Consider the following 17369-nt stretch of genomic DNA (forward strand, 5'->3'; position numbering starts at 1 on the left):
GAGAACCAGAAGAACAAGCCTGCTGTCTGAAAAAATAAAATACGTATCCAATTTGTGGTTAAACTCTGAAGCTAAACGATACATCACAGTTTGGAAAATTAGCCCACTCTGATAATCTTGCCTGCTCTCCAGTTATTGTAGAAAGCTTCTATTGTACTTTGAATGACATCATAAGTAATTACCCACAAATATTCAAACATTTTCCTTGTGTCAAGAGAACCAAAAGTAATATTAATATTAATAATTCTAAAGAGTATACAATTTAATACCGTAAATATCCAACAGTCTCTCTCCACTTGGCCACCACTCCTCTTTATCCTCCTATTTCTCATCTTTTTCTTTAAATTACAAATTGTCAGTCTAAAATATGTCATTCTTTATCCATCCAACTACACAAAGAAATAAGTCGGTTGAAAATGTTAATACCACTTTATTATTTATACACACACACGTATATACGTGTACTCTCTAAATAGGAAAGACATAATCTTCAAAAACTAGTGCCATTTCCCACACATTGCAACACTGTCAGGACACTGTAGCAAAAGAAAACAGTTTAAGAATTCATGTAAAATAAATGTGAAAACATTATTACGTTCCAGCACTTCTGTTTTCTGTGATTAACAGAAGTTGTTTATGAAGGGATGTATAAATCAGTATTATTGTATCACAGTCTGAGAATGAAAACCCCTACACAAACCTGACATAACCTTGTTCTCATAATATAGATTAGGCATTTAAGAATTCATCCTGGCCTCTTCATGACACTTGGAAAAAAGAATTGTGCAACATAAATCACAAAATATAGTACGATATTTGGAAAAACATAATGTAGTATGCATTGAATACCAAAATTAACATGATAAATGCCATACTAATAAGGACCTGTGACAAAACAAACTCTGACTCTAAGAGACAACGTAGTGTCTGAAAGCAACAGGAAGCTCTAGTTGGATGATCTTTTCTGACAAGATAGTGCAAGTCCTAGGAAGAAGAAACTGCTCTGGGCTTTAAGAAAATAGCTTAGATATTCTGGCATTTCTACACAAGTACTCTAAGGAAACAAAGCCTGGATATCAGATCAAAAATGAATAAAGATAATCATTGGTCTTAGCCTTTAATGATAACGATTTGATAGAGACGACACTTAAATGTTAATTTCTGTAAAATTTTGAATCTACCCGTTTGCTTTTAAACCAGAAGCAAGGAAGCAAATTCATCTTAGTGTAGGTCCACAGACTCCATCTGATTACATTAAAAAGGAATTTGTCGCACACACAAACTTGCTATAGAAATAGCTTTACTTAATACAGTACAGGCCAAATCCTGCACATGTGAAATCATCAGTATTGCTCACATGAATAGAACAAGCATAATTTAGCTGAACACCAAAATACCTGAATCCAAATGGAGCTACAATTTCAGCACGTATTACATTTTGCCTTTGTGGATATCAGCTGGATTCAGCAGCTGCATGCAGAATTTGTAAGTCTGATTATATGCATAACAGGAGAAAATTTTGATGGACGTGTATACTGTGACACAGTCCAAACAGAAATCAGAAGCAAGCTTTTGATTTTCTGCATTTTAAAATATTGATTAATTCTACATTTTCCACATGTTTTTAAGGCTGTTTTATCTGTATGATGGTAATATATCTCACCAGTTTTGGAACAGAGTACAAAATGCAAAATATTGAGTAATTTGTAGCAATGTTATAGATCTATCCAGTGAAATAAAACTGAAAATTTAAAACTCTTTCATAATTTTCTGAGTTTTACATATAACATTCTTACTCATAAGAATACCTTTAAGACAATTTTTCACCAAATTAAAAAAAAAAAAAAAAGAAGCTGCCCTCCAATATCTGCGCTTTTGCCACAGCATGGAAAGCTAAGCTGGTTGGTAAGGAGGAGATCCCTGTGAGTGAGATTAATTTCTTGCTGGTTTGGTCATTTATGTTTTGGTTATTTAAGGGCAGTAACTGAAAGCATAGTTTCTTTTCCTTCAGAGTTTCCAATGGAGAATTACTCAGACCATGACGGAAGATTAATGAGATAATGACAAAGATTATATCTGTTGATATTACTGTTGATATTACGAATCCCACGTTTCCCACTCTACATTTTAAAAATGCTTGTGTAGAGATTGTGAGTGAATCTTCCACAACAGATTCTTACCTATAACGCTGTTTCTGCGTAAACAATATTGATTCAGTGGTAAGCGTGGAAATAGCAAAGGCACAGACAAAATCCGCTACTCCTAGCAGTGCTCTGAAGAGGAAAAATGAGACATTGCTGGTTTTTAATTCTTTTCATTATTCGCTAGAAGGAAAGTTATATTTGTGCTGCCTCTAGGCAAGGTACCATCCCACATGAACAAAAGAATGAAACTAAGATCACATTCATTTCATCTTGCTGCTACTCCTGCATAGCAGAATAAGCTCTCTGCACATGCATAAGTCCCTGATACTGTATCTTCAGTGCTCATATGTCACAGCAAATCACTCATTAAAAATGCATAGACAGATTGATCTTAGAAGACAGAAAAAAGATCCGGACTTTAAGGTGAAAGGAAAATAGAAATGAAGAGCCAAAAGGTAGAAAAGGGAAACAACCCCAAAATTCACACGAGGAAGGCAACCAAAAACACATCTGAAAAGAATGAAGAGACAGCAACTGTGTTGACATTTACTATTTCTAGTGTGGGATAAAACTCATCCTTTTACTAGCAATAAAAGCAACAGCCTAGAGAAAACACAAAGCCCTTAAGTATTTTGCATGAAGTGCCTCAGAAAAATGGTAGGCAATTTCTTTTAAGGTTCGAGTAATATTTGCACCAAGCTATCTAATTTTGTTTTTTTTTTTTAAATGTGGGAGCAAATCTCTAATGCAGACATAGCTCTACTGATATTGTGCTTGTAATGATATAACTGAACCAATAGTAACATGCTGCATCAATGCAACAAAAATTTTATATTGGCCACATACCAAAAATGAGTATACTTGCGCTTTCCCGTATTTATTTCTTTTGGTCTGCTACATTAGGTGGCTCTGCAAAGGATATAAGGTTTACATGCAGTGCTTGGGAGGGCTGAAAAGAGACTGATTCCTATAATAATGCTTCCGGACTGGTCTGAAACTGTGAGTGGGCTCCCTTATCCTAGTTACCAACAGTCATTCTAATTCATGTACCACTTGCGATGGTCCCATTAGGCCTTAAAACGAGGAAGAAAGAGAGAGAGATATGCTTCGTTCATGACTCCTATGGACCTCATAAACATGTGATGCCCAAGACCAACCTGGTAAGAAAGATCCCTGTTTTGGTAATATTTACTGGATGGGTAGAAGGTATAACACCGCTGAAGTGATCCTGCAAACAAAAAAACACCCTTGCTTTAGAATAATAAGCTACTTGAGAAAGAGACACCTTCTTACTATGACATTCATGCAAATGTTTTTTATAGATAACAAATATTCATTCTATTTTATATCTAAAATAATTGGTGAAATATGAATATGGATCGTAATCTACCTTCTGTCAGTAAAAAAGGTATTTAAAACCAAATACTTAAAATGGAAAACATACACACACACACACACACGCATATGCACACAATAGCAATACTTTTAGCTATAATTTCCTGCTCATGTGGCAACATGATGAGCATTCTGAAGAAGCTGAGCCAAGTGAAAATACAACCTGCAGAACAGGTCACGTTTAAATATTCTGCTATTGAAGAATATTAAAAACTACAGATTAAGGAGGAGTGTTGTAATGCTTACATTAATTAATGCTTGTAAATCATTCTGAAACACTTGGATAAAAGATGGCACAAAAAGCGTTGCCACATGTCCTGATGTTTTTACATTTGCACAATTCCATACACCTTGTTTTGCTTTTGGAGGTTTCAAAGCAAATTATCATCAGTGAATGAATTTAGTTTTGGTAAGTGTTTGAACAGGCCAGAAAAACACAAAGGACATCCAAATCCTGATTAAGAACTTAAGAGACACTTCAGTACAAACGCAGGGTCTAAAATATCCACATTTCTTCATGTCTGAATCCAAGTATTATGGTGGCTCAACAGGTCTGGCTACTGAAAGCCCCTGCTGATCAGTGAATTAGTACAACTCAGGTTGCTTGGTTGCTCAGCCTTGGCTTGGTTGCACATTCGCATATGTGAAAATATCTTACACATAATATTCCTTCCAATTTGGTATTCCTATCACCTAAAAACTTAGACCATGCCATCAGCAGCCTGAAAAGTAAAGTATCTGAAGTCATTCAGCACATCTCTATAGTTAGTGAACGATTTATCAGCTTTCAGAGGACTTGGTACCTCTTGTTTCCACAAGCACAGGCCTTTACAAAATACAGAAATCATAGGCCACCACTACGGCCCTTATGCTTTTCTGCATCCTTCCTCAGGTCTAGAAGAAACGTGTCTTCCTTTGCACTCAGAGGCAGATAACATATTTTACGGTATCCACTCAAAAAAAGTACAGACTCCGACCAAACTCATGAAGAAGCAGAACAGCTGCCCTTGAGGTGGATGGATGATTTACCGTAGAAACGTTGCATCTAGACTGAAACAAACTACCAGAAATACCCATACATATCTTCTCCAAAAGATGAGAACACTGGAAATTATTCATTCTTCCTGGTCTCTCCCTCCTCTGTTCCAAACTGAGCGCACGTGCTGCTCCATACCCATGTCCTGCGGCACAGACCATTTGTTCCGCTTTTGCACAGCAGAACAATGTAGTGTTGTGCCCATCTCGGGAACTTCTAAAGGCGGTCTCGCTGCACATAAATAATATAAGCCGCTAGGCTGTGATGGCCAAAGGACAAACAATGATAGGAAACAGGAGTGTGCTGTGATTCAGAGGAACGATAAGAAAGCTGCTGGAGGCAGGAAGCGTGGCGACCATGCAAGCAGAGCACCCTGTTCTTCTGGGGGACCAGTGCACACATCATCAATGACACTTTTTTATATATACACACACATATAGATATACACACACATATATAGATGAATGCATATATATAACTAATATGCTGTGTAGGTATAACCACCTGCTAACATACTATCTGTGCACGACAGCACCTGAAAGCAGGACTATAAAATGCACACTGGATTTTGTGACAACAGGGATTAGATTTAGGTCCTTGAGGAAGAAGTCTGCCACTGGGAATGCCACATGCCATCCTTCCTACTAAAGCTCCCTGCTAGAAACCAGCAGCAGCATCGCTGCTGGTTGGGGGAGTGAGGAAAAGAGCCCTCAACGCTGCCAGAAAGCCGGGAAAACAGCCTTTGACACCAGCGCCAGCAACTCTCGCTTTTATAACACGTCTCAAATGTGTTTTTTTGCGGTATTTTTCTCTCCCAGCCCTCCCTCCACAGCAGACCGCTGTCACCAGGAAAAGGCTGTGGTGACAGAGAAACGCTCCCAAACGCCAGGTGCAAGGCCAGGAAAGGTGGACTAATAACAAAGGGTGGCGGGGAGGGGCGGGGGGGGGGCGGGGGCGGGGGCGGCGAGGCGCGGCCCGTCCCTCACACCTGCCGGCCGGCCGGCCGGCCCCGCGGCGGGCGCCAGCGCGCACACGCACGCACGCACCCACCCTCTCCTCCTCCAGCATTACCGAGGCGAGAGGCGACAGAAACCGGCCCCCGCTCTGCGAGCCGGGCGGGGACCCTCCGGGGCCGGCGCCCCAACGGCCGCGGCGCCTCCAACGGCCGCGGCGCCCCAACGGCCGCGACGGCGCGAGGGCCGCGCCCACTGGGCGGGCGCGCGGACACGTGTGTGCGCGTGTGCGAGGCGGCAGGGGAGGGGGCGCGCGCGGGCGCAGGTAGGGGCGGGCAGGCGCGCGCTCCCCCCGCCCCTCGCGGCGCCGGGCTGGGGAGGGGGGGGGGTGGAGGAGGAGAGGGGGCGGGGCCGGGCGGCGGGCGGCGAGTGGCCAGGGCGGCTGTCAATCGGCGGCGCGGCGCGCTCGCACGGCGTCGCGCGACGGGGCCGCCGCGACTGGGGCTGCGGGAGAGGAGGGGAGGGTGGGGGAGGGGGGAGGAGGAGAGGAAACAAAAACAATCGCCCGGGCGCCGCCATCTTGGCTCCGTTCTCCACGCCACACAAGTGAATGGGTAGATATGAAATTACCACAGGGGAGCAGCAGCCGCAGCAGGGTCCGGAGGGCTGTTCCGAGCTGCCAGCGGGACTCGGGAGACTCTAGAGACGGCTCCTGCCGCCACCGCCGCTCAGAGAAAAACCCCGGGCTCGGCCTTTCCTCCTCGCCAGCCCTTAAACTGCACTCCTGGAGGGACAAAGTTGGTCTCGGCCGCGCTGCCTCCGCCGCCCGGGAGACGGGAGAGTTGCGTTCAGCGGCGGTTTCCTCCGAGCCGCGAGTGAGCCGGGGTCAGAGTTAGGGGAGAGGGTGGCGAGGGGAGTCCTGCCCCCCTCCACCCTCTGGCCGGGGCTCGCCTGGTGCGCTGTGTGGGAGGCACAGCGAAGGGACAGCGGGAGTCCGGCAGCCTTCTCCTTTCCACCCCCTGCTGTGTGTGTATATATATATATATATGTATTTTTTTCCTTTTCTTCTACACCAAGCAAGAACTGGATTGAGTGAGAGACTGCCTAGGGTCTCCGTTTGAACAGCAGCGGGGCGGGTAGAGGCGCGGAAAGAGAGGCCGGGGGGGGGGGGAAAGAAATGTGTCCGTGAGGAGTTGGCGAGGAGCGTGTGTATTTACCATCCAGCAGAAGAGGCACAAGCCTGGCAACACGGGAGGAGGAAACCTGCCGCCAGCCCCGCGGACGAGGCGATAGCTGCTGTCGCCTCCCGTGCGCGCATAGACCTCGCTAGCCGCCGCGCTCGCCGACAAGCGGAATTCTCCCCGAAACACAGCGATCCGGGAAGGAAGGATTTGCCACCGAGCCTATCTATCACCCTCCTCCCCAGCGGCTGGATACTGCAATTCCCCCCCCCCCCCCAGTCATTCTTCTGTGTTTAAATACCAAATATAGTCTCTTGGGAGGGGGGTGGCAGCCTTTTAAAAGAATTGGAAATCTGATTTGGGCTCGAGAGGGCTGGTGTTGAACGGACAAGGCGAAGGCTCGTGGAAACGGGAGAGAAGGGGAAATGTGCAGCTTTCATTGACTGGCTGGAGAAGGACTAGAGATTTACCACTTTTGAGGAGGCCAGGAGGTTTGTTTGTTATCAGACTGTTGTTTCTTCCCTTCTTCTCTCCTGGGTTACGCTAAATCCCGCAGCATTATTAAAGAAAACTTCAGTGTTGCCCACGTGTAGCTGGTAGCTTTCTTTTTAAGGTAGTTTTGGTAAAGAAACTGACAGACTTCTTATCCTTCCCTTCCTCAAAGGCTCGTGACGTTTGAAACTGAAGTGGACCTCTTTTTCTCCCAAACACTACATGTTGTATAACGGGAGTGAGGACGAAAATATATTGTTTACTAATCTCAGTACGACTCCCCGATTTTCAGCACCCACGAGGGATGCTTTGCAAAGCTTGATGTGGAAAAGAGTTGGAGTGTGTTTCGAGACTTTGTTTTCCTAAGGTATCCAGCGGCTTAATTGTTGACTTTTTTAGTGGATTCGTAACATGCTTTTATGAATTAAATTTTGCCACCGTTTGTACAGAAGCCAAATGACACGTGTGTTTTGAAACACAGTTCCAAATAAATCCATCCCTGTGCCCGGATTCTCGCCAGAAAGAGCCAGAGAGAGATCGTCACTAACTTAATAAATCCGACTTTACTATTTTGTGAACGTTATACTCCTCAGAAATGTTGATATAGAGTGCATTATTCCGGTTCAGCGGAAAGGGGGATTTTCCAGCTTGCAAGACCCAGGAAACTGGATACTTAAAATCACTTAAATGTTTTAACAGCATTGGAAAATGGGAGCTGCTACCAAGTTGGCGTTTGCTGTTTTTCTTATCTCATGTTCTTCGGGTAAGTCTTATTTTTGTCACTTTAAACGTAAAGGATCAGAGCTTGAAAGGTAGCTTGAAGGTAACGTTGTTCATTAGTATGAATTAAGATAAATCTCCTTTTCAGATGACAAACGTGTGGGGCTGGCAGTGTTTGTAAAGGCATTAGCTGTTTTGATCGTTATTCTTAAGAATTTGTGTAGCTGATCGTTTCGAGCATGTGCGGTCCTTGCATTTCAGATAGATTGCGTAGAACACATGCAGAAATTTAACCACCTAATGTCATAGGCAGTCGCCTGATGATGCAATAACTAGCATGTTTCGTGTTTTAAAATATAAATAATCAAACTGAAATATTCTTAACTTCATTGATATCTCTTGTTTTGTGGCATTCAGTGGTGAATACCGGCCTTCATTAATGCTTCGTTAGCGTAGAACAGTTACTACTATGAAAGTATTAGCCTAGTCCTTTACTGACAGGAAGGGATGTGTGCACGTGTAGATGTGCACACAGAATAAGTGCAAAAGGTAGACTTTCAAATCGGTTTCTAAGCGATTTGTAAGGCTTTGTATTTTGCTATGTGTGTTTTGTAGTACAAAAGTCCATTAATTTTATCTTTGAAATAACAAAAGTTCGGTTTCTAATGCTAGCTCTTAGTCATGCGAAACAACTGGCGTGTGAGAACTTCTGTACGCTTGTTTTAGGGGGGGAATTGTTATGGTAGCAACCAGTGGCTGGCTGGACTGTTGATACATTTCTACTTGAAGCTTCATCAGTTTTACAAAAAGCTATTATAAGCTACCAATCTTGAGCGGTGTAACAGATTTAAAACTTGTTTATATGTTTCTGAACGCATCTAGAGTCCTCTCTGTATGTTTATGTATGCTTTTTAGCTTTCTCATACAGCATGCAAAGATAAACTTGTTTATCAGTCTGAGTATTCTGACTGCTGGTTTTCAGGTTTCAATTGTAACCTGTGTAAGGCATTGTAATACAGATCTAGTCACTGCCTTTTAAAATTTCAATGTTATAATGTGCAGCATTTTGCTGAACAGTACATTTTCTTGTGGTTAGTAAATGGATAGTCTAGTCTAATGTCTGTAGTGTTATTGATCAATTACGTGTGGGCTAAATGTGCTGTGAAATGGCGATCACTGCCAGAAATTAACCAAAAGAATCCTGTCTGTTTTAATCAGAGAAATAGCAGAAGAGGTTACAGGCACATAGTTTTGTGTGTGTGTGTGTGTGTGTGTGTTTTTTTTCTAAGTGTACCTTTTCTTTTTTAAAGCATATGATTACTTTTGACAATTTTACCTTTCACTAAAAGACATATCTTCTATCTTGACCTAATAATACCTAGTTTTGAAGTTACTCAAGTGACATTCCTCTTCATTCAGGAATATTTTCATAGGATACTTCCCCCCTCCCCCCCCAACTGGCAGTTTTTGGAAGGCTTAGTGCCATCTGTTCTTCATGTATGTCTTTCCGTTCCTTGTCTTTCTATTAAGATCCTTTTGCCTAGAGCACACAACAGTGATCTTGTTGAAATTAACTATCTTCCATATCAAAAAGAACTGTTAAGCAACAAGAACAGTCTTTTCTTTAGCCTTCTTGCTCTTACTGTTCTTGGTAGATAAAAAGTGAATATTTCTCTTGCCTGGTGAAAAAGGAAATAATCTTCACTAAATGAAGAACTGGCTAGATTTTGGACTACTTCATATGTTAATAACATTGTTTTGGTGGTTATTCCAGTATTAAACAGGAAATAATCCAGTATTTAACAATTATTAAAGTATTTTCTGTCCTAATATTCATCAGCGTTTCTGCTCTCCTGGTGTAGGTATAAGAATGAACAGACTTGCAGTGAGTTTTTACTTCTACTATTCAGAACTCAAAGACTATTTAAGCTTTTAGCATTAAATACATGCCTTTTGATTAGTAGTGTTTCTTCTGTTCACTGTGACTTGTGTAGGTTAGGCATCTGATTAATTTGTTCTAACATCATAGTCAGAAGTAAAAGTCTCCTTGGCGTTCTTTAGACTGGAAGAAGTCTATCCAGATTATTTATTTAAGTATATTGGCAATAGTTGGAGAAATCCTAGAGTTCAGATGTAAAGACATGTTCTTTCTTTCTCCAGTATACAGTCTCCAACCACTTGTAATGTGTGTGTGGGGTGGGGGGAGGGTTGAGTTTTTTCCCCCCGTTTTCATTTATTTATTTTAAATGTTTTGTATGCAGTCATTTTCCACAATTGCTTACATAGCCCACTATCACAGAGTTCTTTAAATAGATGAAAATATTTTTGTTCTACATAGTAGGTATGGAAGTGGTCTTTAGTTTGAAGGCATTTTACTTTACTGTATATAAACTACTATTTGAAATGCTGTAAATGCACTTTAAATGCATATGGAGTCCCAGTGATTTCACATGTGGTAATCTTTAGTAAGAAAGTGGAAATATTTTCCCTTTTTAACTAAAGTGTGGAGAAAGTGAACATCTGTGTCATGTTATTATGCTTCAAAATATTTCTTACCATATTCATGGGTACTGAGATAAAAATTGACATAGGTTTTACACCCATTTGTACCAATTCAGGAGAATGAGGTGAACGCGTAGTAGCTAAACATGAAAACAGAATGCCTTGGTCGAGGTTCCTGGTATGCCCTTTAGTATGCTTTTTATATAGACCTATGCATACTTTTAATAAAGAAAAAGTTTTCTGTATTAAAAATAAAGAACAGAAGATCCTAAACTAATAATAAAATAATTATGAACAACTGAACATGCTTCTTATGCTTCTCGTATCGTAAGACTTTTTCTTAAAAAAAGAAACCAGTGAATAAAATAGCACGTTCATCGGAGAACGTTCTTCTTAGATATTATCTGTGCTCTCCCACATCCCACTGTTCTCCCTCCCCGAGGAAGTGTGTTTCTCTCTCCTCCGCTCTTGATGATCCCCAGATAAGTTATACTTTATGGACTTTCAGGAATAGAGAATATATTCTTCATAGCTTGCTGTGGTGTGATATATATCCACCTATGCAGTTGAAAATGTAGGAGCTGTTTAAGTACTAGATTGTCTTGCATTAAAATCTTCAGTCGCAGGTGCTACAACTTCTAACAGCTCATGGGTGGTTTATTACTTTTAAATTTGCAAACCATCTTTTTCACACTTCTCCGTTACCTACTGTGGTTTTGGTAGGCAAGGCTGTCATCGCAGTAGTTCTCCAGCTTTTTGTCAGGAGACAAGAGTTGAATTTATGCTAAAACTCGCTTAAGCACAATTAATGTTAAAAATCACTGAAGCAAAAGGAAATGGATATCGGAAGAGTTTTGGCCCTATCTTTTTTTTTTTTTTTTTTTTTCCCCTGATGCCAGATCGTTTTCAAGCCACTCAGCTTTTGGAGGGGGTCTTGAGTAACTTTGCCAAAGGAAATGACATGTCAAAGACGCGTTTGTAGTTGATGTAGTATTTTCAGTCTACAGTGAAATTTCTAATCTTTGATTTTATTTTATTCTCTTCCTGCTTTGCCCTGATTATTATTAGGGGAAAACGTGATTTCCCCCTCTCCCCCCCCCCCCCCCCCCCGAACGTAGATAAAGCTACTGAAGCCTAAGATACTGCTGCAACTTCAGAAGCTGGGTGGTTGGGTGTCCTGAAGAAATGGAGGGGTGGGAGGTGAGAATGTTTTGCTTCTTAGGAGTAAAGTTTGTGAAATTGTCTCTGCTGGTATGATCTCTGTCCATGATTGTGGTCGAACTCGAATTGCTTTATTGCACAGGCAGAGCAATAAAACACTTAAGAGTTAGTACTAATTGTGAAATAAAATGCTCTCAAGATTCCTTTTTTATAGCAGTGTACTACTATTTTTTTTTTTTTCCTTTCTTGCTATTGAGTGTGTTATCGATGGGAAATATCCCAACAGTCTCAACATTGTTGTTCAGGGTAAGACTTTTAAACCTGATAAATATTATTTTCAAGCATATGTACATTTACATAGATGTGAATGTAATGTAGTTTGCAAAGTCTTATGGTTCCAGGTTGATGTTATAACTTTGATTATATAAATACTTCTCAGAATTCTATTTATAATCTGTTAGTAATTCACAGTTACAAAACTTAAAACCTCTGGGATATGAAAAATTTCTGAAATCATACTAATGCTGTATTAGAACATGTAAGCAGAGTTCTAGTGGAACTCTATTTCTAAGTATTTAAACAGAAATGCAGCTAGCATGGGTTTATTCCCATGTCTGCCTTGCACATACAAGTCACTTTTCCTAGAAAAAACTTGTAATGAGTTTGTCATCAAATGCCAGATGCTGTGTAAGCTGGGGGGGAGAGAGTTGTGAGGTGAAAACTGGTTTTTCCTTTATGGGGACTTCAAGAAGATAATTACTGCTATAGCGAATACTAATTTTCGGCTTGTTTTAATGGCTGCTATTTGAATGCCACTTCTTTTTTTTCCACCCTGCTGGAAATTGGGAGTGAAAGCCTTTAAATGGCAGGTTCTGTCAGTTTGCAAGTGAAGGGCGGGGGAAGCAATGTCTTTAACTTCAGATAGAGGGGCTCTATTTTGCCATGTCAAATGGTACTCTTAGGAAGAAAAAAAAAAAAAAAAAAAAAAAGAAAAAAGATTAAGTGTTTTGTATTCTTGGTGATTCTCTCTTCTCCAGCCATTGCTTTTAACACTTCTGTTTTTGACAGTGACTGGCTTTCAATTCCCGTAACTTATTTCTTTGAATTCAGTTCTCTTATAAATCATTGTTATGAAGTTTATATGTTTGGTTTCTGGAGCTCTTAAAAGATGGTAGTAACTCCTTCTTTACTCACAGAAGAATGTGACTACATGCAAAAGTAGTCTTTTGGAGAATTGTATGATTCAGAGCTAAGATATAGCAAGTCTGGGGTATTTATCCTTCGTAATCTTGTGGAGAATAACTCTTCTAAAATGGTGTGTAAAAAGGTAGAATTTTCCTCGAGGAATCTGATGCTGGAAGAGATTTCTTGGTGAAGGGTAGATACATTTCCACTACTTAATTAACAGAAAGCAGATTAATGCAAATGTCTGCTTTAGCTGGTTGGTAAAATACATGGTCTGTTAGCTATCTGATGTTCCTGAAAATGAGAACTCTTAAAAAAGATCAAGAAAATTACAAATTTTACAGCCAAGTTCTTGTGTGATGAAATCTTAATGTGTTTTTGTTGCCTTGGTGCTTAACATTCAGCACATCTTATTTCCTGTTATTTCCATATGGAAATTGAAGTGTTGTTGGATGCCAGTGGCTTTATGTGGCATCTCTTATTTTCTCTCCCTTATAATATCTGTGTGGTGGTGGTGTGTTGTGTTTTTTTTTTTGTTTTTTTTCCTTAGAAACAGTTTGTGACTACAGTGCCAAGCAACAGAGTGTATTTAGGCATAATCCCACAGAAAATGAATATTTGCTGCCATATTGTTTACATTGCATAACTTTGTGGCTAAGATTCCCAAACTTACATTAGCTGCACCAAATACTTGAGTTGCTGTTGGAGAGAGACCGGAGGAGAAGGATTTATTCACTGCAGTAATTGGTGCTAAGGCACCATTCCTTAATAGTTTCACAGTAAAGTAGCTCTTGACAAGAAAGGTCAAAAATCATGGTTTCACTTTGAATTTCCTAGTTAGAGCTGTAACTAGAAGCAAGTAATCTGCCTAGAAAAAGATAGACGATTCACTTTACTAACTGGAGGTGCAAGTCTTTGGTCAGGTGGTGAGAGGTATTTGAAAAACACTTGGAAATGAGGGAAGTGTCTGTAGGATGATTACCTATTCCTGCACCCAGAGCAGCTGAAGGTAGCACTAGTGTTGTTATTAGGGTGGAGTCTACTGAGGCTGGGTATTGGAGGCATGAAGTAAGTCAATCTATTCAAATCTAGTTAAATGCTCTCACAAGCAGTTGAATTACCTGATGGCTTAGCAGCTCAGTGAAAGATGTATAATTTCTCTCTTCTTGCCTAGCTCCTGTTCCACAGTTCTCTCAGTTTAATCCCATTTTCTGACTCTTAGTCAAAGAAAGAAGAGCAGAATGGTAGCCTTTAACTCTGCCTTTGGAGCTTTCTTTGTCATGATTCTTTTAATGAACTATGCCACTATGGCTTTCAGGCAGAAACTTCATTATGGAGAAAAAGAGCAAGTGACATCCTTCCAATTGTATTGATGCCAGCAAAGTCTGAATGACAGCTGTGTAACCCAAAATCCTGATGATTTTACGATGTGCCATTGGAAGAACAGCAACAGTTCTATGTACTGACAATTCAGTGTTTCATTGTTTTTTGGTTTTGAGGGTAAACTAAGTACTGCTGAGGTCTAAAAACCTTCCTTATTAAAATGCTATATTCTACTGTTACTTATGTTTAAAGTGGTGTAAGATAATATTTCGGTCAGGATGCAGAGTCAGCCAAAATTATAATAAATTCGATGTTGTTCTTGGGTTACTCAGTGTAAAAGCTTATTAGTAGCTATACATTGTTTTGTAAGTAAATATGTCCTTCCTATGATGTTCAGTATCTTTAGTTGCCAAGGAGGCTAATATTGTTGAAGCAATTTAAATAGCTGAACATCACCTTTTGAGAGTCCTTATTTTGTTAAGGTATCATGGACGTTTTTAGTTTTAATGATTTGTTAGAAACTGTATTTAGGTGGTAGTTCAATTGAAAATGCTGAAACGAGAATTTAATTAAAAGCCAAGCCCTGAAAACTCTGTGATGAGCATGTGAGAAATGCCTGGATACATTTTTTTATTTTGCTTTTGTAACTGTTTATTACATGAGGGAAATGTTGCTGAGGGTTAGCGAACTGAACTGACTGAAGAGCACAATATTCAGGAAGAATTAACATTTTGTAAATGCTAGATCATAGGTAAAATGAAGCCCGAGAAGGCTTTTCAAGTTCTTCTTGTTTCCTGAACTTTGAGAAAGTCATTCATAAGGCTACAAATGTATAAATACAATGTTCGCTCCCTTGATATCAGGAGGTAGATGTTGCTATCTAATCTAGCTTTGTTCTGCACCTCAATAAAGTTGTTTTCATATTTCAGGAGACTCCATTGTCTTAAAAATGATGACATGAATAAATTATGTTTTACTGTTTTAATTTTTTATTTTGACACAGTTTAAAGCTTATACCTGAAAGGCTATTTAAGACTTCAGATTGCATCCAAAGGTCTTGTTTTCAGAAAATGTTTGTGTAATCGTTTTTTAAAAAAAAAATAAGATCTTTCTTGCATCAAAATGTTGTTGCTTTTCTATAGCACAGGTCAAAATATTAATCAGGCATTAACTTCCTGCATTTTCCATTCCAAAGTGGAATGCGTTGCGTGTAACTATTTCACCAGAAAAGTGTTGTTTTTGTTTTTGTTTTTTTAACTGAAGTTGTCAAGTGGCTTGTGACAGACTGAGGTTTTTAAGTTGGATGGGTATATCCATCATTTTTAGAAATGGAAAAGATGATGAAAACCTCAAGGCTTTAGGATATTGCTTCTGAAAGATACTAACCTTTTTGTGAGGATAAATCAATATGCAATTTTTACTCTTGAAAAAATAGAGGAGGAGAAAGCAAGTCAGTGGTTTAGATACGATTGACTGTAGACTTGAACATATTAGAGATGATCTGTGCTCGTTTCTGAGATAGTGGTTTGCCCTTTTTTGGCTGTTTCTAGAATTCTAGAAAAATTAGGCCACAAAGTGAACATGAACACTGCTTAACTGTTAGCACATTCCCTGACATACTTTTAGCCTGTGCCAATTGGTGTCTAGTGAGATGACATACAGGCACAGTTTGAGGGATAGTGCAGGCCAGGGGCCAGTGCCAGCAGGCAGTACAGACGAGACGGTACCAGACTTCCTGCAGCTGACTCTGCATCTTCAGCGCTGCTGCATGCCCACGTATCACGTCTTAGGGCATGAAGCGTGTACCTTCAGTGTGCTGTGAATATTGATTTACGCTGAGTTACGGCTTAGCCTTTGCATTATTTGGGACATTCAAACTGAAAGCCATCCCTGTTCTCCAAAGAGGAGTATGCTTTGAGGCCGGAAGAACGTAATATGGAGCCGTAGGGAGGCCAGTGGTTAAGTGCTATACGAAATGGATGTGGGCAGTCTGTGGTGCTTAAGGTCTTCTCAGAGCTGATGAAAAGGACCTGCAGTGTTCTGCAGTATAGATACAGCCTTTGGCGGGGGGGGGGGGGGGGGGGGGGGAGGGAAATACTTGTCTGGTGTTTAAAGGCTATTTCTATTATAGATGAGCCATTGTAAGCTTTTAATGCAACAGTGTTGCAGTCAATAGTTACCATAATCTTGCAGTCTACCTGATACTGTTATTTTTTGACTGTCATGCTGTAATAATAGCTTTGAATGGAAATAGTAGTTTCCTTTTTGAAATGACCCTTTGAAATTATAGGATCTTACATTTATTTGGGTCATTGGATGATCACCTACTCCAACCCCATGCTCAAAGCAGAGTCAACAAAAAATTCAGACCAGGGCTTTATCCAGTCAGATTTTGAAACCACCCAAGGGCGGAGATTCCACAATCTTTCTGTGAGCAGCCAGTTCAAAATGAAGCATTATCTTCATAGTGAAATTTTTTCCCTACATGGAGTCAGAACCATCCCTGTTTTTAATTTATGACCTTTGTCTCTCATTCTCTCGCAGTGCACCTCAGTGCAGAGCCTGGCTCTGTCTTTACAGTAATCTCTTAACAACTGGAAGGCCTTTAGTAAGTGCCCTCCTCTCCCCCCTCCCCCAACCCTTAGCCTCCTCTTCTGTAGGCTGAATAAGCCCAGCTCCCCCGACCTCTCATAAGCTGGCACGTTCCAGCCCCTGACCATCTCCGTGGCCCTTTACCTGACCTGCTCAAATTTTTCAACATCTTTCTTGCACTGGGAGGCCCAAAACTAAACACAGTATTCCAGATGTGGTCTAATGAGCGCTAAGTAAATGGAATAATTCTAGATGTTACGGGCCAGTGGGCTGTTAGCCTTCATCAGCTTGCCTGGGCACACTGCTGACCCGTTTAGTGTATGGTCCGCTGGATCTCCAGGCCTCTCTAGACAAACAGCCATGGGTTTGTACTGATGCAAAACATCTTCTGTCCCAAGGCTCAGGACTTTGCATTTGTCCTTGTTGAATTTCATGAGGTTCCTGTTGGCCCATCCCCCTAGTCTATCTGGGTCCCACTGAGTGGCAGCCCTGCCCTGGAGCATCCCTCAGTTTGGTGTCATCTGCAGACTTGATGAGGTGCATTCTACCTTTTCCTTTAGGTCACCGATAAAGGTATTAAACAACGTCCTACAATACACCCTTGAGGGACTGTGTGTTATTTCTCATCCTGTTCTTGCTAGGTTTCTTATTGGAGTGATTCTGTTTCAGTCACATGCTGGCTATG

General features: G+C 40.8%; 1 protein-coding gene and 1 long non-coding RNA gene across 5 annotated transcripts in view; one reads left to right on the forward strand and one right to left on the reverse strand.

The window, feature by feature from the left end:
* Window positions 1-408: 408 nt before the first annotated feature.
* LOC138067679 (uncharacterized) lies at window positions 409-5809 on the reverse strand. The gene is made up of 4 exons (XR_011142003.1): window positions 5647-5809; window positions 3302-3372; window positions 2181-2273; window positions 409-536 (listed from the first exon to the last, which is right to left on the reverse strand). It is a non-coding gene; the product is annotated as an uncharacterized lncRNA (long non-coding RNA).
* Window positions 5810-6050: 241 nt separating this feature from the next.
* ACVR2A (activin A receptor type 2A) overlaps window positions 6051-17369 on the forward strand; it is a 67518-nt gene continuing 56199 nt past the window's right edge. The window contains exons 1-2 of one of the 4 annotated variants that reach the window (XM_068949328.1): window positions 6051-6554; window positions 7374-7964. In XM_068949328.1, the coding sequence (XP_068805429.1) occupies window positions 7910-7964 (55 nt within the window). In that variant the 5' untranslated portion in view covers window positions 6051-6554; window positions 7374-7909. Of the gene's footprint in view, window positions 6555-7077; window positions 7965-17369 lie in introns of those variants that run through there. The other 3 variants (XM_068949330.1, XM_068949329.1, XM_009677331.2) reach the window with 3 other exon arrangements.

Source organism: Struthio camelus, chromosome 6 (assembly GCF_040807025.1).
Source record: "Struthio camelus isolate bStrCam1 chromosome 6, bStrCam1.hap1, whole genome shotgun sequence".
Lineage (NCBI taxonomy): Eukaryota > Metazoa > Chordata > Aves > Struthioniformes > Struthionidae > Struthio > Struthio camelus.